The sequence below is a fragment of the Rhinoderma darwinii genome, chromosome 4, assembly GCF_050947455.1.
Source record: "Rhinoderma darwinii isolate aRhiDar2 chromosome 4, aRhiDar2.hap1, whole genome shotgun sequence".
Classification (NCBI taxonomy): domain Eukaryota; kingdom Metazoa; phylum Chordata; class Amphibia; order Anura; family Rhinodermatidae; genus Rhinoderma; species Rhinoderma darwinii.
This window is the reverse complement of record NC_134690.1, coordinates 243638692-243663862: the sequence shown is the minus strand read 5'-3', so window position 1 is coordinate 243663862 and position 25171 is coordinate 243638692. Positions and strand designations below refer to the sequence as shown.

General features: G+C 41.8%; 1 protein-coding gene across 8 annotated transcripts in view; it reads right to left on the bottom strand.

The window, feature by feature from the left end:
• NCOA7 (nuclear receptor coactivator 7) overlaps window positions 1–25171 on the bottom strand; it is a 247757-nt gene that overhangs the window by 190489 nt on the left and 32097 nt on the right. For 5 of the 8 annotated variants that reach the window (XM_075862323.1, XM_075862326.1, XM_075862325.1 and 2 more), the window contains exon 2: window positions 15941–16008. The exons of the other annotated variants lie outside the window; for them this stretch is intronic. In XM_075862323.1, coding sequence (XP_075718438.1) covers window positions 15941–15948 — 8 coding nt within the window. In that variant the 5' untranslated portion in view covers window positions 15949–16008. The remainder of the gene's footprint in view (window positions 1–15940; window positions 16009–25171) is intronic. 8 annotated transcript variants of the gene reach the window in all.

Sequence of the window (25171 nt, the reverse complement as noted above, 5' to 3'; positions counted from 1 at the left end):
GCACTTTTTTAAATTTATAAAAAAGTTTAGACTTGCCCCGGCCGTAGTCCTGGTGACGCGATCCTCTATTCTTAGCGCAGCCCGGCCTCCTGTCATGACGTTTCATCCCATGTGACTGCTGCAGCGGTCACATGGTCTACAGCGTCATCCCAGGAGGCGGGGCTACGTTCAGAAGAGAGAGATGCGTCACCAAGACTACGGCCGGGGCAAGTCTAAACTTTTTTTCCCCTGCAGGATTCCCGCAGCGGACACGCCTCACGAAACCTGAGCCACTATTTGGTGCGGTTTTGCTGGCAGAATTCCCTGCGGCTACCGGGGCGGATAAGCTGTGTAGTTTTACTCAGCATATCCGCCTAGTGTGTCCCTTATGATGTCGCTCCTGGAGCTGCTGCCGGTCTCTAAATAGGCAGTTGGTTCAGTAGAATTTTGAATTCTTTTTTTTTGTGAATCAGCTTAAAAAAATACAAAACGTTTGTGTTAGGGCCTGTTCACATCACCGTTCGCTTCCGCTCCTGGGTTCCGTCTGAGGTTTCTGTCGGGTGAACCCCGCAACGGAAAGTGAAAGTGACAGAACAGCTTCCGTTTCCGTCAGCATTAGCGCAGTCGACTACGCTATTGATTCCGTCCGAAAACCTGCCGGAACGGTGACGAACGGAAACCATTAGCGATGTTTCCGTCACCATTGAGATCAATGGTGACTGAAACGGAAGCTGTGCTGTCACTTTCACTTTCCGTTGCGGGAATTCTGCCAGCAAAACCGCACCAAATAGTGGCGCAGGTTTCGTGAGGCGTGTCCGCTGCGGGAATCCTGCAGGGAAAAAAAAGTTTAGACTTGCCCCGGCCGTAGTCCTGGTGACGCATCTCTCTCTTCTGAACGTAGCCCCGCCTCCTGGGATGACGCTGTAGACCATGTGACCGCTGCAGCAGTCACATGGGATGAAACGTCATGACAGGAGGCCGGGCTGCGCTAAGAATGGAGGATCGCGTCACCAGGACTACGGCCGGGGCAAGTCTAAACTTTTTTATAAATGTAAAAAATACCTTTTTTTTTCTCATTTGTGATTTTTGCGGCAGAACCGCAGCATTTCCGCAACAGAGGAGCAGCGATTCCACAGAATACATTGACATGCTGCGGCTTAAAAAGCCACACTACAGGTCAATTTTTTTTGCAGCGTGTGGATGAGATTTGTTCATATCTCATCCGCTCTGCTGCGACTAATACGCTGCGGATTTTCCACAATAAAATGTGTTGCATAAAATCTGCAGCGTTCATGCCTAGTGTGTTCCTACCCTAAGGCCGGATTTACACGAGCGTGTGCTTTTTGCGTGCGCAAAAACGTGGCGTTCTGAGCATGCAAAAGGTCCATAACCGCTCCGTGTGTCAGCAGCGTATGATGCGTGAGTTTCGCGCAGCCGCCATCATTATGACACTCTGTATGTTTGTAGCACGTGGTGCTTTTCTGTTTTCATTCATAGTTTATACGGCTGCGGAAGTGCTGGGCGGGATTTTCACGCACCCATTGACGTCAATGGGTGCGTAATGCGCGAACAATGCACAAATATCGGACATGTCGTGAGTTTTACGCAGCGGACACATGGACACACGCTGCGTGAAAATCACTGACAGTCTGCACGGCCCCATAGAGTAACATAGGTCCGTGCGAGGCGCGTGAAAATCACGCACGTTGCACGGACGTATTACACGTTCGTCTGAATAAGCCCTAACAATAAGGCCCAGTTCAGAGTTTTTGGGCCTTGATATTGACTCGGACACTGCGTCAGAATCAGCACCAAAAAACTTCCAAAACCGCCTCCCATTGATTTAATCTGAAATCAATGAGAGTAAGTCACAGAAAAAAGAAAAAGCAGCACGTCCTTTCTTGCCGCGGTTCTGCCTCTGACCTCCCATCGAAATCAATGGGAGGCAGAAAATGCATTTTTCGCTGCGTTTTTTGTCTGCTGTCCTCAATCGCAGCGGGCAAAAAACGCAGCAAAAAACGCAGCAAGATAGTGTGGGCAGGTCAAAATCTGCCTCAAAATTCTTTAAGGAATATTGAGGCAGATTTTTTCGGCCTGCAAAATACTCTGTGTGAACAGGGCCATACTTAAACAGCACTTTGACACACTTTACTCACCGTGTCAGAAGAGCTGCTCCCACTCCAGTCCTCTTCAGGCGATGTCTTCGGTCCAGACGTCGTCCTTCACCTCCAGGCTCCAGAAAATGGCGGGGATCGTAGAACTGCCGCCGCGCAACAACTAGACTCCCCCCCCCCCTCTCCTTACGCAGCTACGCTCTGGAGGAGGAGGCGGACGAGGAGGCGGAGTCGGAGGACGAGGAGGCGGCCAGCAGGTAAGTAACCGTGCGCCGCTGTCCCTGTGTGGCTGTCCTTCCCCGTCGATGTACTTGTGTTGCTCCCTCTCGGCGGCGCGCCTGGTCGTTCGCGCGTGGGCGCGCGCTTGCGGTCGTGCGCGCTCGTACGCGCGCAAGCGGTGGTGTTTCGCGGCGGCGGTGATGAGAGGGGGGCCCGCAGCTCGGGGGCCCGCAGCAGCTCATGACATTGTTTTGGTGAAAAGAACAGGCCCCATTGCAGGGGCTTGTTTTTTTCTACCAAAAGCAAGTCGCGGCAGTTGCCGGGCCCCCCTTTCAATGAAGTTTGGCCGGGCCCCCTACAGTACTACCCCTAATACCCCCCTGATGGCGGCCCTGGGTAAAGGAATACGTAAACAAGAAAACCATCAGAGGCTCTGTCATGTGACAGATCCTCTTTAACCCATTCCCTCCGCAGCCATTTTTTGGATTTTCGCTTTTGTTTCTTCCTCCCCACCTTCCAAAAGCCATAACTTTTATATTTTTTCATAAATATTGCCATATGACGGTTGTTTCTTGTGGGACAAGTTGTAGATTTTCACGGCACTATTTATTGCACCATATGTAGTGGGAAACTGAGGAAAACATATTTGTGGGGTAGAATAGGAAAATAACTTAGATTCCTCAAACTTTTGGGGGTTTTGTTTTTACTCCATTCATCGTGCGATAAAAATGGCATGTTCACTTTATTCTGTGGGTCAATACGATTATGGTGATACCAAATTTCTATAGTTTTTTTTTTTTATGACTTTTACAAGGAAGAAACTGATTATTTATATAAAATGTGAGTTTTGTCACCATTTTCTGAGAGCCATAACTTTTTTATTTTTACGTCGATTGAGCAGTATAAGGGCTTATTTTTCTTATAGTTTCTATTGGTACCATTTTGGGGTACATGAGACTTTTTGATCACTTTTTATAAAATTTTTAGTGGGAGATGAAGTGACCAAAAAAACGAGATTGTGACGGTTTTAATTTTTTACGGCGTTAACCATGCAGTCTAAATAATGACGTATTGTAATAGTTCAGACTTTTATGGATGCGTTGATACCAGTTATGTTAATTTGAATATGTTTTTTTTTTTAACTTACTTTTTTTTAAATTATTATTTAATGTATTGCAGTATATCGTGATACTGACACTCAGCAGGGCTTTATAGTACAAAGATGGAAGACCTGGGGGCATTCATCAGGCACCCAGGCTGCCATGTCAACCAACAGCAGCCCACGATCGTGTCGTAGAGAGACAGTTGCAATGTTACAGAGGGCCGGCCCCCTTCTTCTAGTCATTTAAATGCTGCGGTCGCAATTGACCGCGGCATGTAACCTTTTTGTAACACACATCCGACAAGCTCGTTCCATGGGGTGGGCTCAGCTTGTGAGCCTGCTCCATACTCCCCTACCCGACGTGCGTCGTATATATACAGGGGATGTCGGGAAAGGGTTTAATACAATGATCAGAATCTCAAAAGTTAAAAAATTTATAAAACATGAACATTTCCCAAAAAATATATTTTTTTCATTTTTTTTTTATCAAACATTGTTTTACGTTTTTGTTTTAGTCCCCGAGGGGACTTTACCATGTGATTGCTGGATCGCTCATGCAATACATAGCAATACTTCTATATTGCTGTGTATTGCCTTTTCTGCTCTCTCTTAATAATCAATCACAGGAGGCAGACCTTGAGGACTTCCATATGACTTTGGCTGCCATTTCCCCAGCTCAGCACCCCATGATCTTGTCGCGGGAGAGAGAGTGTGGGGTCAGAGGGAGCACCCTCCCTCTGTCTAACCAGTCAGATGCCATGGTCACTATTGACTGCGGTATCTGAGGGTTTAAACGGCCGAGATCAGTGTTATCGCATACATAGCAGTGAATAATCTAATAACTGACAACAAGAATGGATTCATAAAAAACAGGTCCTGCTTAACCAACATGTTCGGTTTCTATGAGGGGGTGCAAATCTGGATTTTGGTAATGCGGCTGATGTAATATATATCTGGATTTTGCAAAAGCACTTGATACTGTACCTCACAAGTACAACAGCCTTGTACTGAAGCTACAGCTGTATAAAACAGGCAGCACACGCCGCGTATGGTGCAGGCTCAAGAGCCATACTGTTAGTGAGCACATCCGTCATACATGTATGACGGATGTTGTTCTGAAGTTAAAATAAATTCTAATAAATTATAAAAATATATGAATGCGAAGGAGAAAAAAAAATCTGATAATACTGACCCTTTAAAAGATTACCGGGAAATATAATTGTAGAGGATAAAGAAAAAGCTGATATATTAAAACACATACTTTTCACCTCTGTTCACCAGTGAGCTGCCAGTACCAAATTTCATTTACGGGGATAGTAATCAATGTTATCCACCCAACAATGCCTACTTAACACGGTAGGAACCACAGCTGCATCTGAGCACATCAAATATTGATAAAGCCCTTGGCCCAGATGGCATTTATCCATATTTTTTAAGGGAACTAATATCGGTAATGGACAGACCGTTGTATCTCATCTTCTTAGAATCTCTTTTAACAGGATCATCGCCACAGGATTGGAGGATGGCTGATGTTGTACCAATATTTAAAGAGGCTCTGTCACCAGATTATAAGTACCCTATCTCCTACATAATCTGATCAGCGCTGTAATGTAGATAACAACAGTGGTTTTTATTTTGAAAAACGATCATTTTTGAGCAAGTTATGAGCAATTTTAGATTTATGCTAATTAGTTTCTTAATAGACAACTGGGCGTGTTTTTACTTTTTACCAACTGGGTGTTGTACAGAGGAGTGTATGACGCTGACCAATCAGTGACCAATCAGTGTCATACACTTCTCATTGTTCCAGCCCAGCATGATTTACAGCACAGTGTGGTTGTGCAGTGAAAGAAGCTGGGCTGGAACAATGAGAAGTGTATGACTCTGATTGGTCACTGATTGGTCAGCGTCATACACTTCTATTCACAACAACCAGTTGGTAAAAAGTATAAACACGCCCAGTTGTCTATTAAGAAACGAATTAGCATAAATCTAAAATTGCTCATAACTTGCTCAAAAATGATCGTTTTTCAAATAAAAACCACTGTTGTAATTTACATTACAGCGCCGATCAGATTATGTAGGAGATAGGGCACTTATAATCTGGTGACAGAGCCTCTTTAAGAAGGGTAAGTAGGTGGACCTGGTAACTACCGCCCAGTAAGTCTGACATATATAATAAGTAAAATATTTGAAGGTATTCTAAATTTTACTCTGCGTTTACTGCAAAGTATATAGTGGGGAATAGTCTAATAACTGATGACCAGCATAGATTCATGAAGAACAGGTCATGCCTAACGAACATGTTCGGTTTCTATGAGGAGGTAAGTGCAAATCTGGATTTTGGTAATGCGGCTGATGTAATATATATCTGGATTTTGCAAAACCAGTTGATACTTTACCTCACAGCAGCCTTGTACCAAAACTACAGAAGCAGGAACTGGGGGAAAATGTATATACATGGGTAAGGGATTGATTAATAGACAGAAAACAAACAGTAGTTGTACATGGTATACACACAAATTGACTGAAGCCATCAGTGGGATACAACAAGGATCTGTGTAAGGCACAATTCTTTTTGATAATTTTATTATAGTAATGTGATAGTAATGTGTCAGATTTGGCCAATGATACAAAACTTTGAAAGATAATTAAAAGTCAACTTGAAGTTAAAGAGGATCTGTCAGTAGTTTATTAATGCCCTATCGCCTAACTAATCTAATAGGCGCTATGATGCTGATTAGTTATGTGCATTTTTCTAAATATGCTAATTTGGCTATACTTACCAAATGGGAGGTTACGCTTTCTTTTCACTCTGGTTGGTGTAATGTTTTCTTTATGATGCTGTCCAATTAGCGTCATAGTTATCCTTTTCCCAGCCCAGCAACACAGCGTGATCGTATAGTATACAGCGTGATCATATAGTATACAGCTTCCATTACCGACTGTGTTTTCAACTGCTGATACCTCCGGCTGTTTCATGAGAATCACATCTTTCATATGTATAGCTATTTGAAGTGATCCCCCTTCCCTTCAGCCTCAGTCTCTCACACTGTGTGAAGCAGCTTCATGCTGATAGGACAGCGTCAGAGGCTGTGAGGTAGCTCCACTTCAGGAGAATCGCTGGTGTTGACACCCACTTGTCTAGTATAGCCTCATTTGCATATATTTAAAAAAAAGCTCATCACTTTTAAAATAATAAACTTTTTGGGACACAATTTTCACTAGAATTATTAGTGTGACAGCGCCTATTAGATTAGCTAGGAGTTTGGGTATTACTAAACTTGCGACAGATCCTCTTTAAATATTACAGAAAGACCTTGATAAGCTGGCAGAATGGGCAACTAGGTGGCAGATGATGTAAAGTAATATATTTAGGCTTAGTAACAGCATTACAGCATATACATTAAATAGAATAAAACTGGGGATAACAGAACAAGAGAAGGACCTTGGTGTTCTGGTCTCAAGTAAGGCTTCGTTCACACTCCGCTCTGACGTTCCGTCGGAGCTGCCCGTCAGAACGGAACCCTGACTGAAACAAACGGAAACCATAGGTTTCCGTTTGCATCACCATTGATTTCAATGGTGACGGATCTGGTGCAAATGTTTTATGTTTGTCCCCATTGTGTAAGGATTGCGTCGTTTAGACGGAATGAATAGCGCATTCGACTACAGTATTGATTCCGTCAAAACTACTAAACCCTTGCACAATAGTGACAAACAGAAACCATTTACATCGGATCCGTCACTATTGAAATCAATGGTCAGGGTTCCGTTCTGACAGGAAACTCCGACAGAACGGAACCCTGACGCAGATGTGAACAAAGCCTAAGCTATGCAGTAGTACTCAATGTCAAGCAGCAGCATCTGAAAAAAAGCAAATACGATTTTAGGGTGTATAAAAACAGAGAAATAAACGCGTGATCCAAATGTAATATTGCCTCTCTATAAATCCCTTGTAATACCACATCTTGAATATGGCATTTCTTTTTAGGCTCCACATTGTATAAAGATATAGGAGAACTGGAGAGGGTTTAACCCCTTCCCGCACCTTGACGTAACTGTACGTCGAGGTGTGTAGTAAGTTCGCGCACCTTGACGTGCAGTTACGTCTGTGCTTTGACAGTTAATCGCCGCGCAGCGCTACACCGCAGCGGCGGTTAACTGTGCAGGGCGTCTGCCCTGCATTCCCCTTTGCCGATCAGTGGCCTATCGCCGCTGATTTCGGCAGTTAACCCCTTAATTGCGGCGTTCGATTTGAATGCCACAATTAAGGTGTTTAGCGCCGATCGGCAGCCCCCATGTGAAATCACGGGGGCTGGCGATCGTACCCATGGCAACCGGACGCCAGACAATGGCTTCCGGGTTGCCATATACAGAAGCCTATGAGGACCACCCGGAGGGTGGTCGTCTTAGGCTTCCTGTCAGTGTGACTGTCACGTCACAATGACAGTTGGAATGCATTACACTACATGTGTAGTGTAATGTATTCCAGCAGCGATCAGAGCTGCAAGTCTAAGTGTCCCCTAGTGGGACAAGTGAAAAAAGAATAAAAATGTTTTAAAAAAAGTGTAAAAATAAAAGTTATAAGTGACATAAACATGAACTGCTTTTTTTCCTATAATAAGGCTTTTATTATAGGAAAAAAAATGAACACGTAAAAAAAAAGTACACATATTTGGTATCACCGCGTTCGTAACGACCCCAACTATAAAACTATAATATTATTTTTCCCACACGGTGAACACCGCAAAAAAAATAAATGAAAAACAAAGCGAGAATCACTATTTTTTGGTCACCACCCCTCACAAAATAGACAATAAAAAGTGATCAAAAAGTCGCATGTACGCCAAAATTGTACCGATACAAACTACAACCCGTCCCGCAAAAAACAAGCACTTACACAGCTTTTTTGACTGAAAAATAAAAAAGTTACGGCTCTCAGAATATGGTGACACAGAAAATAAATTATTTTCTAAATAAGTTATTTTATTGCGCAAACGCTGCAAAACATAAAAAAACCTATATACATATGGTATCGCCGTAATCGTACCGACCCGCAGAATACAATATAATGGTCATTTATAGCCCAGGGTGAACGCTGTAAAAAATAAATAAAAATCATTGTCAGAATTGATGGTTTTTGGTCACTTTGCTTGCCGAAAAATGGAATAAAAAGTGATCAACAAAATCGCATGTACCCCAAAATGGTACTAATGAAAATTACAGATTGTCCCGCAACAAATAAGCCCTCACGCAGCTCCGATGGTGAAAAAATAAAAAAAGTTCCGGCTCCCAGATTATGGCGATGCAAAATGTGCAGAGTGTTCCAAAAGCGGATAAGATCGGGCGCCATTTATAATATAAGTGCAACACTGGCCACATATCTGCGGATTATTATTTATTTAACCCATTATTATACCCTCTTATTATGCCCTGATATACTCTGCCCAGCCTACATTTGCCCCCACATAATAAACTGAAATACCAGCAAAACGCCAGAGCTTCTACCAAGCAAAATCTGCGCTCCAAAAGCCAAATAGCGTCCCTCCCTTCTGAGCCCTACAGTCTGGCCAAACAGTCGTTTGGCATCGCCATACCGGGGAGAACCCTGTTAATATTTTATTTTTGGGTATTTGTGGCACAAACTGGGCACAACATATAGTGCACTAAAATGGCACATCAGTGGAAAATTGTAATTTTCACTTTCCACCATCGGCTGCGAATTAAACCCTTCGCGCACCATGACTTAATAGCATGTCGTGGTGTGGGGGGTGATATATGGAGCATCTCACGCACTGAGCCCGTGCCATATGCTGCGGGTGTCAGCTGTGTATTACAGCTGATACCCGGGACTAACGGACAGAAACAGTGATCGCGCTGTTACAGGAGCCTGTAAAAATCACAATAAACTGCAATACATTAGTATTGCAGTGTATTCTACCAGTGATCTAACGATGTCTGGTTCAAGTCTCCTATGGGGACTAATAAAATATGTAAAAACAAAAGTAAATAGTTATTATTAGTGGAAAAAATGTAATAAATATTTAAAGTCCAAAAAGAAACCCTTTTCATATTTTTTCTGTAAAGTAATGTAAAAAAATACACAAAATTGGTATCGCTGCGTCCGTAAAAGTCCAAGCTATTACAGTATACCATTATTGAACTCGCACGGTGAACGCCGTGAAAAATAAAGAATTTTAAATGGCAAAATCGCAGTATTTTGGTCACCTTCGCTCTACCAAAAAATGTAATAAAAAGTGCTGAAAAAGTCTTATGTACCAAAAAATGGTACCAATAAAAACTACAGCTCGTACCGCAAAAAAAAAGCCCCCACACCGCTCTATTGACGGAAAAATAAAGACGTTGTAGCTCTCGGAATGTGGGGAGGAAAAACGAAAAAGAAAAAGCAAAACATTGGTCAGTCCGGAAAGGGTTCATTTATTTTCTAATGAAAAAAACATTTATGACCACATGTAGGGTATTGCCGTACTCGGGAGAAATTGCTTTACAAATGTTGGGGTGCATTTTCTCCTTTATGAAATTGAAAAAATTCAACATTTTAGTGGAAATAATGTTGATATTAATTTTCACGGCCTAATTCTAATAAATTCTGCAAAAGACGTGTGGGGCCTAAATGCTCATTATACCCCTAGATAGATTCCTTAAGTGGTGTAGTTTACCTAATGGGGTAACCTTTTGAGAGGTTTCCATTGTTTTAGTACCTCAGGGGCTTTGCAAATTCGACATGACACCCAAAAACTATTCCAGTTAAATTTGAGCTCCAAGAGTCAAATGGTGCCCCTTCCCTTCTAAGCCCCAGTGTGGGTCCAAACAGCAGTTTATTACCACATGTGGGGTATTTAATCAGGAGAACTTGTTTTACAAATGTTGGGGTGCTTTTTCTCCTTTATTCCTTGTACAAATTAAACATTTCTAAGTTCTTACAGAAAAAAAGTAGATTTTTACCTTTACAGACTAATTCCAATGACTTCAGCAAAACAAATGTGGGGTCAAAATGCTAACTTTACCCCTAGAAAAATTCTTGGAGGGGTGTAGTTTCCAAAATGGGGTCACTATTGGGGGGTTTCCACGGTTTTCATCCCTCCAGTGCATTGCAAACGTGACACGGCACTGAAAACTATTCCAGCAAAATCAGAAATCCAAAATCCAAATGGTGCTCCTTCCCTGCTGAGGCCAGCAGTTTATTACCACATATGGGGTATTGCTATAATCGTAAGAAATTGCTTTACATATGTTGGGGTGTTTTTTCTACTTTATTCCTTGTAAATATTTAACATTTTTAAGTTTTTTCACAAAAAAAGTAGATTTTCATCTTTACATACGAATTCAAATAAATTTAGCAAAAAAACTGTGGGTTCAAAATGCTAACTATACCCATAGATAAATTCCTTGAGGGGTATAGTTTCCAAAATGGGGTAACTTTTTGGGGGTCTTTACTGTTTTGGTACCACAAGACCTATTCAAACCTGACATGGTACCTAAAATAGATTCTAAAAAAAGGAGGCCCCAAAATCCACTAGTTGCTCCTTTGCTTCTGAGGCTGGTGCCTCAGTCCATTACCGCACTAGGACCACATGTGGTATATTTCTAGAAACTGCAGAATCTGGGCAATAAATATTGAGTTGCGTTTCTGTGGTAAAACCTTCTGTGGTACAGAAAAAATGTATTACAAATTAATTTTCGAAAAAAAAAATTTAATTTGTACATTTTACCTCTACTTTGCTTTAATTCCTGTGAAACGCCTAAAGGATTAAAACACTTTCTGAATGCTGTTTTGAATACTTTGAGGGGTGCAGTTTTCAAAATGGGGTGATTTATGGGGACTTTCTATTATATAAGGCCCTCAAAGCCACTTCAGAACTGAACTGGTCCCTGAAAAAATAGGCTTTTGACATTTTCTTGAAAATATGAGAAATTGCTACTAAAGTTCTAAGCCTTGTAACGGCCTAGAAAAATAAAAGAATGTTCAAAAAACGATGCAAACATAATGTAGACATATGGGAAATATAAAATAGTAAGTATTTTGTGTGGTATTACTATCTGTTTTACAAGTAGATGCATTTAAATTTAGAAAAATGCAAATTTTTGCTAATTTTCTCTAAATCTTGGTGTTTTTTACAAATAAATATTGAATTTATCGAACAAATTTTTTCCCTAACATAAAGTACAATATGTCACGAGAAAACAATCTCAGAATCACTTGGATAGGCAAAAGCATTCTGGAGTTATTACCACATAAAGTGACACATGTCCGATTTGAAAAATCGGCTTTGTCCTGAAGGCCAAAACAGGCTCAGTCCTGAAGGGGTTAAAGGAGGGCGACTAGATTATTAAATGAGATGTTGTTTTTTTTCTTACAATGAAAATCTAGAAAAATTGGGCTTGTTCAGCTTGGAAAAAAGAGACGTCTTAGAGGTGATCTTAATAACATGTATAAGTATATGTGTGGTAAATACAAAAAACTAGCCCATTATTTATTTAGTCTAAGAACTGTACAAAAGACAAGGGGACATTCATTGCGTGTTTAAGAAATGCATTTCAGATATCAATATAGGAAAGAGCAGCATTCAAAAAAAGGGCTAGATGTTTATTTTAAGACAAATGGAATAGAGGGTTCTATTTAATTTCACAATTATTGATGTATAATTGATGTTGGAAAGGTTAAACTTGATGGACAGGTGTCTTTTTTCAACCTTAGTAACTATGTCATGCAGGCGCTGCTCCATTTACCATTTACACACCACTTTTAAAGCAATCACAGTGATTAGACATGGGAATTTTTTGATGCAGGTCAGTTATTGGCTGGATGAGATAGATATGATCATTTATTATTTACACATAGCTTGTGGCTGTGCTTAGTCTGATTAAAGCAAAAATTGCTTTGTATAAACTGAGCGTTAGAAGTCAACATGTATAGCTAGTGCATGCTCAAGGACGATAGAAGGCGATGACTTATTATTTATGTAACCGATAATTAAGTTCATTCTCTGCAATAAATAAATGTTTATACCATCTCTGGTTCAGTTTCACTCCTGCAATGGTACCGTTTAAATAATCCCAAAAAAAGTAGGACACAGTCTTTATGGTTAATATGAATCTAAAAAACATTAACTATATTAGGATGTTTATCATCCAGTGAAAACTTCATTCAGGGAGATCCTTTATTACTGTAAATCTTTACCTACAATTTAACTATCAATGTAATATGTATAAGTGGTTTCCCATAACGGTTTTAATTCCAGCACACCACTGATCATGTAAAGAGAATAATGGAAAATTCTTATGGCATCCATGCATTTACATTTCTAATATTCCCTGTGGCCTGAAATGTTTCTTCAGATGACCGTCTTCTTGTCCTGAACTTGTTCTGTCAGTGTAAAAAACGTACCTAACCACGTTTTAGTGATGCCCTTTAAGCCCAGGCTTTATTCACAGAGGACGTGGTAGGCTGAGATGGAGCACTGTGCTTCGCTGTTCCTAGACTAGACTTTAAAGAGGCTCTGTCACCACATTATAAGTGCCTTATCTCCTATATAAGGAGATCGGCGCTATAATGTAGGTGACAGCAGTGCTTTTTATTTAATAAAACGATCTATTTTCACCACTTTATTAGCGATTTTAGATTTATGCTAATGAGTTGCTTAATGCCCAAGTGGGCGTATTTTTACTTTAGACCAAGTGGGCGTTGTACAGAGGAGTGTATGACGCTGACCAATCAGCGTCATGCACTCCTCTACATTCATTTAGGCAGCGCATAAGGATCCTTTTAAATCGCTATGCGCTGTCTTATACTAACACATTAACAATACTGAAGTGTTTAGACAGTGAATAGACATTCCACGGAATTTCTATTCACAATTTCTGCACTTCGTTACTCTGTCTGTGGTAGTTACAGCAGAGAAAGCGTAATCTCGCGAGATTACGCGGTAAATGACAGGTTACAGCGAGATTACGCTTTGCTCTGCTGTAACTACGACAAAAACAGTAACGAAGTGCACAGATTGTGAATAGACATCCCGTGGAATGTCTATTCACTGTCTAAACACTTTAGTATCGTTAATGTGTTAGTATAAGAAAGCACATAGCGATCTAAAAGGATCCCTATGCGCTGCCTAAATGAATGGAGAGGAGTGCATGACGTTGATTGGTCAGCGTCATACACTCCTCTGTACAACGCCCACTTGGTCTAAAGTAAAAATACGCCTACTTGGGCATTAAGCAACTCATTAGCATAAATCTAAAATCACTAATAAAGTGGAGAAAACAGATTGTTTTATTAAATAAAAAGCACTGCTGTCATCTACAGTATAGCGCCGATCTCCTTATGTAGGAGATACAGCACTTATAATGTGGTGACAGAGCCTCTTTAATGGAGAGTCTCCAGCTTTTGCTTAAATGAGGGAAAAGCCTGGGGAGAACCACTTTGCACCCAAGTCTCAAAGCCATTACCAAGACCAAACCAAAGTCTATGGGGAAAGGGTGAAAAGTGAGAAGTGCTATTCCTGGGCCTTAACTAAAAATATCTGTTAAATGATGACTTCTTAAAAGACCATCCAAATTCTTCTCACCAACTTTCACCAAATTTCATTGAAAGGGTTTTCCCAGAGGTTGGACCACCACCAATCATAAAGTGACATGGCGATATGCCATCATTTTATAAGATGGGAATACCCCTTTAAATTACCATTGTAATTATTCTTTAGGATCTCCTACAGATTCCCTTATAAATCTCCTTTTTTGCTGTTGTTCAAAAGCATAGTAGATAACATTCGAGGGCTATGCTCCATTATGATCTATATTTACTCTTCAGTATGGTATCAAGCCATAATACATCTAAGAGTTGGGAAGTACAAAGTACAATTTTAGTTTTTTGGGGGCAGTATATAAGTGGTATAAATCACAGATAGTTGGATTAACAGTGAGGCTGTAATGCTTTGTACAGCCTTCTCTTACACGCACGCACGGACGCGCGCGCGCACACACACACACTGATCTATTTCCAGCATTTTTTTCTTTTAATGATTATGACTATCAGTTAATGAAAACCTCCCCCCATATAGAAGTTAGGCCCTGTTTATGCTCCCATATAGAAGTTAGGCCCCCAGTTTGTACCCCCATAAATGTAGTGCCCTCTGTAGATAGTGCCCCCTGTAGTTGTGCTGTACAGCCTCCTCGTAGGTAGTGCCACACAGCCCCCCTTGTAGGTAGTGCCACACAGCCCCCTCGTAAGTACTGCCACACAGCCCAATTCGTAGGTACTGCCACACAGCCCCCTCACAGGTACTGCCACACAGCCCCATAATATGTACTGTCACACAGCCCCCCTCCCAGGTAATGCCACACAGCCCCTCTCCCTGGTAGTGCCGCACAGCCCCTCTCCCTGGTAGTGCCGCACAGCCTCTCTCCCTGGTAGTGCCACACAGCCATCTCCCTGGTAGTGCCACACAGCCCCTCTCCCTGGTAGTGCCACACAGCCACCCTCACTGTAGGTAGCACCTTTGGGGCTCCCTTTGGTAGTGGACTCCCCAGCCAGAGCATTGCCGACGCACAGGCCGGTGAGTCCATCCTAGGAGGAGCCCCTGATGTCACTTTCCATATAAGGACAGGGATGCCAGGGGCTCCTCCATGAGTGGAATCAATGGCCAGAGCGTTGGCAACGATCTGGTCGGGGATTCTGCTTTAGGGGGAGCCTCTGACGTCGCGGTCCATATGGACAGTGACGTGAGGAGCTTCTCCATGAGTGGAATCCCCGGCAAGAGCGTCGGCAATGCTCTGGCTGGGGATTCCACTCCTAGAGGGATCCCCAAAGGCGCTACCTACAGGTAGGGGGGCTGTGTGGCACTACCAGGGAGGGGGATTTCGGTCCTAGACAAGGGCTCTCTCTAGGAGCGGAATCCCCTGCAAGAGCGTCAGCAACGCTCTGGCCGGGGATTCCACTCCTGGAGGAGCCAAGACAGCAGCGTCCCACCCGGCCATAAGTGGGCCCCCCAGGCTGTAAGTGGGCCCCCCAAGCTGTAAGTTTGCCAAGTGCTGATGCCAGCCCTTCCCTATCAGGCTATGTTCATATGGCACATTTTTCAAGTGGAAAAATCAGATACGGATTTTCAAAGGAATCCGTAGAAGAAGCTGACACTTGCATTTCTGCTGCGGATTTGCAATTTGTTATGCCACGGATCCACATGCGGATTATTGATTAGGGCTAATCCGCTTGTAGCTACCCACAGCAGTTTCTGCACCAAGAAGTGACATATCACTACTGCCTTTCTGCGATACAGATTTCAAGTTCGCTTTGGAAAATTATGTTTCCATTTGAACGGCAATGCGTATTTCCTATTGAAAAATATTGGCGGGAGTTTGTGGGCGGATTTCTACAATTTTCTTGGAGATGGCCAAAGGCATGAGATTTCTATTAGTGTATCCCAGTGAGATCCATCGAGAATCTTGTCTATGCTGCCTGCCCAGTAGTCAGAGGATAGGTCGGAGAGGTTAGATTTCAACCTACCCAATCATTTGTTAATTTTGAGTAGTAAACCGTGCCGGAGGTGTCGGGCAGCCACTTGTCCCCTGTTCCTGTAGGAAATAAACATGAATGGTTGACTGATAGAAGTTGCAGCTGTCTTTTATGCACTCTTCTTTCACAGTCAAAAAAAGGGGGGTGAACATCACCAAAAACAGAGCCGACAGGTATGAGTATTAATGCCAGTATCCCTGCTAATACTAAGAGTATAATAAGAAATACACATTAAATTCACATTTTTAGGCACATGTGCGAAGCTCAGCAGGTGGGATGCATGTAGTGTGAGTTCCATGCCAACCGCTCGCAAAGGGTCATCTACAGGGCTGCAAAGCAGCTCTTAAGCAACTTCCTCACCCATGATGACATCCTGACATGATCAGGACCACAAAAACTGTAACCGGCAGCAGTAACAGACCCCCATAGCGCATCCAATATGGCGGATCGGGCCTTCACGCCACACAATGAGTCTACACGGCCCCTCTCAGCACCCTAGTCCCCAGCACAGCCTGCGCCACCAGCACTGCCAGAAGACTTTTTTTGAGAACATTAAACAAATGTCCAAAGATGAACTATGTTGTGGCAGAATTTACTAGACAGATACATCACCTGGGGCAGCGAGTGGCTGATGTGGAGACCAAAAATGAAAGCATGGTGGACACCATTGCAGCAGACCGCTAAGATATAGAGGAACATTTTTCCAGGTTGGAAGCCTGGTAATAAAACTGGGGGACCTGGAAAATCACTCGAGGAGAGCAAAGTTCAGAATTAGAGGGGTCCTGGAGACGATCATCAACCTCACTGACATGGCCACTACCTTATTTAAAGCACTGATATCACAGGTGGATATCACTCTTTTCCAGATCGACTGCATTCACAGGGCCCTTTCCAGGCCTAGAAATTCAGACATGCCCAGGACATAGTCCTTAAACTACTATCCGGTGGTACGAGATCAACTATTGGGGGCCACTAGGTATTTGCAGACCCTTCCAGGAGTGCAGCAAACTTAAGTTGTTTGCAGACTTAGCACCCTTAAAAGGTACATGTATCTTTATGATGCAAAAGGTTATAAGTTATGTGCTATAAGTTATGTAGTCTGCCCCGGCCTATTTCCATCATCATTGACCTATTTTTCATGCAGTGTCTCATACCTCTAAATGCCGTGTTGTAACCTTTATCAGGAATACCTTCCCCTTACAAACCACCTAGACCATTATTGACACTGATAGGCGTTTTGTGATAATTCCGGGCAAGCTGCGAGAGACTAGTCGCTGTATCAACTCGTATGCCCCTAATGATGACCCTATCTCATTTTTCACAAGGTGACTGAAGTAACTGCTCCACTCAATTATACCCATCTAATTTGGTGTGGGAACTTTAACTATACAATCAACCCCATATTGGACAAGTCCGTGTCCTCAGACATTAGACGGTCTAAGGCCCATAAACGAGTTATCACTGAGACTTTCCAAGTTTTATCCTTAGCAAACACATGATGTTAACAAAATGGTTCTAATAGGGGTTATACATTTTACTCTTCTGCTTAGCAACATTATTCCCATATATATATGATCCTCTCCTTTACCTCTTCACTTCCTCATTTGGTGTATGCTAGACACATAGTTAGTGCCTGGTCGAATCATGATATGGTGTTTACTTAATTTAAAGCTAAGGGCCACATGCCCCTCACTTGGCGACTGAATGAGGCATTAAACACTACTTTATTGAAAATGATACTCCAGGTATTAATCCCCACCGGATTTGGTTGTCACACAAAGCTTTTATAAGGGAGCAATTTATTGCTATAGTGTATAAGATCAAGCGGGAACAAACGGCAGCTCAGACTCACTTAGAAAATAAACTTGAAAGATTGGTTTTGGTATACCTAAGACAACGCTCTTAAGATCTATATAGGATGGTAAGAAAGATTAAGTTACAATTGAATGCTGTTCTGTCTCACAAAACAGAGAGATTATTAAGATGGACCCAGTCCAAATATGTGGGCCAACAAGCCAGATAAATTCTTAGTCCAAAAGACAGCGTATTAACCATGTATACCAAATTCAAACAAGAGAAGGTCAGTCAGCTGCCAATACTAATCGCATATACCAGGTGCTTTCCTCCAAACCTTCGTTCTCTGGAGACATTATGTCTGGAGACGCTATGTCTTTTTTTTAAGCCAAGTATCTATGCACTAGTTGACTCTGGAGGCATTGAAAAGTTTGAATAGGAAAGTCACAGATGAGGAGGTAGAATGAAGGCCCTTTTACAGTGGCCAATTATCAGGCTGATTGTATAGTTTATGCAGCCTCAAATATTATTGTTGTTGGCAGCACATCTCCCTGTGTAAACAGGGAGACGTGCTGCCGACATGATAGAAATGTATGGGGACGAGCGATCATAGTAATGAGCGATCGTCCCCATACATAGCTCTTTATGAAAGGAGCAAACTAGCACCGATCAACGAGCTGTCACGATTGGTGCACGTTTGCACGGCCCACGTCGAGCCATGTAAGAGGACCCTTAGTCATTAAACAATAAAAGCTTGGTAAAGCCCCAGGACCCGATGAACCAACTGCTGCTTGCTATAAAAAAACTTTTTCTGCTCCGCTGATCCCTCATATTAAGAATTTCTGCAACCGACTTCTACAAGGCCATGACATGACATTTTAGTTCTTGACTGCAATGATAACGGTAATCCTGAAACCAAACAAAAATACACTTTCCCCTGCCAATTACAGGCCAATCTCACTACTTAATCTAGATGCAAAGCTCTTTAGCTCAATATTAGCGTATAATCTAAATGGGCTGATCCCCTCTAGTCTATAACGACCAAGTTAGAATCATCTCTGTTAGGAGAGCCCCTGACAATATTCATAAGATTCTCAATCTAACTTTTTGGTCTTGCCATACATTTACACCTATTACACTATCAGCCTTAGATATAGAAAAGGCCTTTGACAGTTTCTTTTGTAACTATTTATTCACATTGCTCAGTAAAGTGGGATTGCATAGACATTCGTCTTGGCCTTACATACTCTGTAATCTCACCGTACCACAGATGCTCTTGTAATTGACTAACCACTCACCACACTACCAAATTTATCTCAACTTCTAGATCAATACTCCAGGGTTTCAGGTTTACGAGTAAACCGCAACAAGTCAGAAATTTTGTTTTGTTATGTCTCCCCTCACATTAAAAACTAATTATACTTCATTTTGGATACACTTTACGACCAAAGCAACTTCCTTATCTAGGCATTGCCTTAAAGGAGTTGTCCGGGCACGGGGTGGTTTTTCATACTGATGACCTATCCACAGGATAGATTATCAGTATATGATCGATGGGGGTGTGACACCCAGACCCCGCACACATCAGCTGTTGCGGGTGTCTCCAGGTACCAGATGTTATGCAGTGTTCGGTGCGGAAGCAGATGGCTCTGTACACTCTATAGCGGCTGTGCTGCAGTACTGCAACTTTGCTCCTATTCACTTGAATAGGAGCAGAGCTGCAGCACGGCCGTTATACTGAGATTGAACCCCGGAGGCAGCGCCAAAACAGCTGATCGTAGCGTGGTCCGGGTGTCGGACCCAAATCGATCATATACTGATGACCTATCCTGTAGATAGGTCATCAGTATGAAAAACCACCACATGCCCAGACAACCCCTTTAAATCCTCTGATTGACAGCCTTTATTCTGCAAATTACCTGCATATGTATAAATCTATAAAACAAGACCTGAAACATTGGGACCCCCCATTTCTTTCTTGGTTGGGCAGGATACATATTATTAAAATGTGTGAGCCTTCATCATTTATATCTATGTAGAACACTACCTGTCCCCATGCCACTATCTGAACTCTGAACATTACAACGGGCCTTCACCCACATTATATGAGCTGGAAAATGCCCCCGCATTAAAGAGTCCATAATGTTTTACCACAAGAGAATAGGGGGGCTGTCTATTCCTAATTTTGTTAAATATTATAGGACAGCCAGGTGGGCACAACTAATGTTAATTCCTAATCCTGCAATGGGAGTCTGAGTTCTTTGCACCTATTTCGTGGACCACTCTGTTATGGACTATGAAGTAGATCCCGAAAAATGTTAAGATTCAATCTATCCTTACTTATTACTCTATAATTTTGTTGTAAGGCCGCCGGGTCTCGTACCTTTTGCGTGTGCTTATGTCCTCTGCTCGTGGCCGCACTGTTCTTACTGCACGCGCTCCGGCTGCCTCTTAAAGGGTCCATTCCCTGTTGCCCCCAGGACTATTTAAAGCACTAGGTGCCTGAGCACAATTGGAACAACCTAGTGTTATCCAGCAAAGGTTTCTGTATGAACCTGTATCCAATCTACTTTTGCTATCAATTATCCGCCTGTATCCAGTTGTCGCTCCCAAAGTGGCGGCATAGCTGCAAATTTATTAGTAAAGGTAGCTGGCAGGTCACACTTGTTGAGACTTCCTTAAAGGTCCTTCACAGGACCTATATGGTCCCTTCAGAACTTCACCCGGCGTATCCTTCAGTCCCCCCTCTGTTTCAGGGGTTGTGGAGCCATAAATGGATCGGTGTACGAACTCAATAGAAAGTCTATGAGCCCGTACTCCGATACATTGGCTTTCCGGAAAAAGCTGAACAGACACGAAGCGGCTGAGCGCTCACACGAGCGCTTCAGCTGCTTCGTTCTAGCGATTGGTGGGGGTGTCAGTGCTCGGACCCCCACCATTCCAAACTTCTGACATATCACTATGACGTCAGAAGTTTGTCAAACGTTTAGCTACACTTTAAGGTTGTGCACTGTCAGAAGAGTGGAGGACAGTGGGGCGTGCGCAGTAAGCCGCACAACAGCTCCTGGCTAATGCACAGATATGAACCAAATATACAACTCCGCTCTCTACTCACTGAAATATCTCAACAAGGAGATGAACAACCGGAGCAGGTAAAAAAGAGGTGAAATCATGAATACCACAAAAAACAGAGACAAATTGATAGTTTTTTACCGCTCAGACGGTTGTGGATGTAAAGTCTGAAGTGTCCATCAAGGGTTTGACCTTTCCCCAGCTAGCATGCAGAAAGAACGATCCAAATTTCCATTGGTGTGTGTATCTCGCTGGTACTTGTGGTTCCACACAGAAATGAAACTGCAGAAATGCAACTGCTTGCTGTGTATATCCTCGTACTTGATGTTCTAAATCTCCAACAAGGGAGAAAAAGGAGATAGTGCACTACCTTTTGGAAACTACAAATTCCACAAGTTTATTCCATACTTACAAAAACAGATATAGATAAAAGCATAAAATAAGCTCTTGTAACACGCCAAATATTGCAACCCGACCCTGGGTTTCGCCCTTCTGGCTTCCTCTGCCCCATAGTGCACTATCTCCTTTTTCTCCCTTGTTGGAGATTTAGAACATCAAGTACGAGGATATACACAGCAAGCAGTTGCATTTCTGCAGTTTCATTTCTGTGTGGAACCACAAGTACCAGCGAGATACACACACCAATGGAAATTTGGATCGTTCTTTCTGCATGCTAGCTGGGGGAAGGTCAAACCCTTGATGGACACTTCAGACTTTACATCCACAACCGTCTGAGCAGTAAAAAACGATAAATTTATAAAGCACAGATATGGTGCCAGAACCAAGCTCGGTAAATATATACAGCACCAAAACAAAGCTCTGTACATATTTACAGCACCAGAACAGAGCTCAATGCATAAATACAATAACTGAACAAGCTCAGTACATAAATACAGCACCAGAACAAAGCTCTCTCAACCTACTACAAACTGCACACAGTACATACAGCAATTAGTTAAAACTCAATTAATGTACAATATGTGAAAAACAGTTGTATAAATATGAATTTCATCTCATGTCAAACGAGAATTATATAAAGTGCACTATATTCATAATAAATACATATACCCATCTCAAAATATATGAGAGCATATTACATACAAGTGATATATAGTGGTTCAATTAGCAATTTGGGCTGAATCGGAACAGGGCAGAGGCCAATCAAATCTAATATATATATAAAAAGATCTTATGAGAGAAAGTTTGTACAGTACCAGTCCCAAATGCATCCTGGATCCAGATCGATTATTGGCCTTCGGGACAGGGGTGGCAGTATTTCTCAAAAAGCGCAGTTTGTTCACGTGCTACTGTGGTGAAAGTGTATTGTAAGTGGACAAATGGTACCATTGGGAATAACCGACAGGGAAACTGAGGAGCACCACGTGTCATTGATGTGAGAGATGAACGTCGGCTATGAAGGTGCGCGAGGTCTGAGCGACACGCTACTGTGAAGCAGCTCACCGTGAAAATCTAAAACAACAGTTCAGCGAACCCTACTGCATATGGGGCTCCGAAGCAGAAGGATGGTCACTGCTCCTATTCTAACGAAGGTGCATTGGGAAAAAAAGGCTTCAATTTGCACGGCAGTATCAGAATTGGACTACCGATAATTGGCAAAGGGTTGCCTTCTCCGATGAGTCACGTTTTCTTCTTTATCGAACAGATGGATGTTGGCGCGTCAGGCTAGAAACATCAGAGAACTAACACCCTGCAACGATTAACAAATATAGAAGTAATCCCTGGCTCTATCATATCCAATAGATATATATCTCCCAGGCCGGAGCAAGTAAAAAATATAGGGTGAAAATCTGTAAACACCACAGGATATACACAAAACAAAAAGAAAGTTTTTACCACTTAAACGGCACTGTGAAGGGCAGTCCAACGTGTAGTCAGTATGAATACTCTCTCCCAGTCTCTCTACGATAGATAATCCATGATCCAGTGTGAGTGTAGATGGTTCTGCTGGCACTTGTAGTTCGATGTAATTACAACCGGTTTCCCTTAGTGTTGGCGTGCCGCTCACGTTTTATCATTTTTATTGATTGTTTGATATGTTTGGACGTGGATACAACTAGGGGCAGATTTCCGGTTCCGGGTTCGGGCTTCACCTCAGTTCTCTTAAACGGCTGTAATCTTAACAACCGGTTTGGGAGAACCGAAGCGAACAGGCCAGATCCCACCTCTGACTGTAACAACATCTGGCATCAGGGAAAAGAAGGATCAATCATGTTCAATTTCCACTTCTTCAATATTTTGTTCCCCTCATATGCCAATGTCTATGATTCAAAATTTTTGCCGCAAAACTATACCTGCTCATAATAAATTTGACGCAAATCACTCCAACTACTTCCTATACTTGAGCCATAATGTTTAAAAATAACATAAAAGGAATAGAATGATACTGTTGCAAGTCCAGAATAATTCCATTAGTTTTGATTGATTTATAATTCCATTATATCATTATATATACCAGAAAATTACGTAATAAAAGTCATGTAATGATTAATTATTAACAATACAACAATAAAACTTTCACACACCGAAAAAATATGAAAAAACATACGGTAATTATCTAGACTCCATTTGTGATTAATGGTACAAACGAAAAGTTTTAAAGGTCACACAGTGAAAGTCATAACTCACATCACAAAGTACAACAAAACAAGCTCATTGTTTCCATAAGCAGTACTTAAGACAACTCAAAATGTTACATGCCTGATTCATTGTAATTCTGTTTCCCAATACAACTAAAAAAAACACAATTCTCAAGTAATGACCCACAAAACCAGACTGTACACTGTTATATGTAAACACAACAATGACACAACCCTTCACTGGTATTACTGTCCAAATAATATTTTATTTCACTGTGCTCAATCCTCTACATACAACGGGTAAGATTCAGTTTAGTAAATTGCAAAAATGGGCAATCCCTAACTTATACGCTACTTATTATTGCATGTTTGACACACTAAATGGTTTCCAATATTTCTAGTTAATGTTATTTAACTAACTTATTAAACTTACTAACTGGTTGTACAATCGTTAGAAGCTATATATTGCAAGAAACTGCTTCATATTATTTGATATTATTTTCTTATATCACTGTTGGAGAATTCTACCCTACTCTTCTTTAAAGAGACTCTGTCACCACATTATAAGTGCCCTATCTCCTACATAAGGAGATGGGCGCTGTAATGTAGGTGACAGTAATGCTTTTTATTTAAAAAAACGATCTTTTTTCACAAAGTTAGGAGCGATTTAAGTTTATGCTAATGAGCTTTCTTAATGCCCAAGTGGGCGTACTTTTACTTTCGACCAAGTGGGCGTTGTACAGAGGAGTGCATGACGCTGACCAATCGGCATCATGCACTCCTCTCCATTCATTTACACTGCACTAGCGATATAGATATATCGCTATGTGCAGCCTCATACACAAGCCCTAACATTACTACAGTGTCCTGATAATGAATACACATGAAATCCAGCCTGGATGTCATGTGTACTCAGAATCCTGACACTTCTGACTCTTTTGTTGTGAGATTCCAGCAACAGATACGAAATCTCGCGAGATCTCGGAGCTAAACGAGATTTGGTTTCACTTGCCGGAATCTCACAAAAAAAGATTCAGAAGTGTCAGGATTCTGAGTACACATGACGTCCAGGCTGGATTTCATGTGTATTCATTATCAGGACACTAGTAATGTTAGGGCTTGTGAATGAGGCTGCACATAGCGATATATCTATATCGCTAGTGCAGTGTAAATGAATGGAGAGGAGTGCATGATGCCGATTGGTCAGCGTCATGCACTCCTCTGTACAACGCCCACTTGGTCGAAAGTAAAAGTACGCCCACTTGGGCATTAAGAAAGCTCATTAGCATAAACTTAAATCGCTCCTAACTTTGTGAAAAAAGATCGTGTTTTTTAAATAAAAAGCATTACTGTCACCTACATTACAGCGCCCATCTCCTTATGTAGGAGATAGGGCACTTATAATGTGGTGACAGAGTCTCTTTAAAACAACATATTGGTAACTTTTAATGGATGAACTGCTATTCTGAGGACTATATTATTGATCTACAATTAGTAATAATTATATTATTTCATTAAGCGTATCTATCAATATAATTTGTTTTGCATAAATTAGTAGTACATGTGAATATAAAAAAACCTTTGCAATTTATGTTAATAGATAAAGTAGCATTTTCCTCACCTTTTTAGTAGCTTGCGATTCCTTTTACCCTACATAGAAACTCTCTGTAAGTGTTCACAAAAAATCCTTAGTTCCCATAAATATCAGTGTACAGTAATAGAGTAAATAGATGGAGAGGTGGAGTAGAAGTGGGGTGAT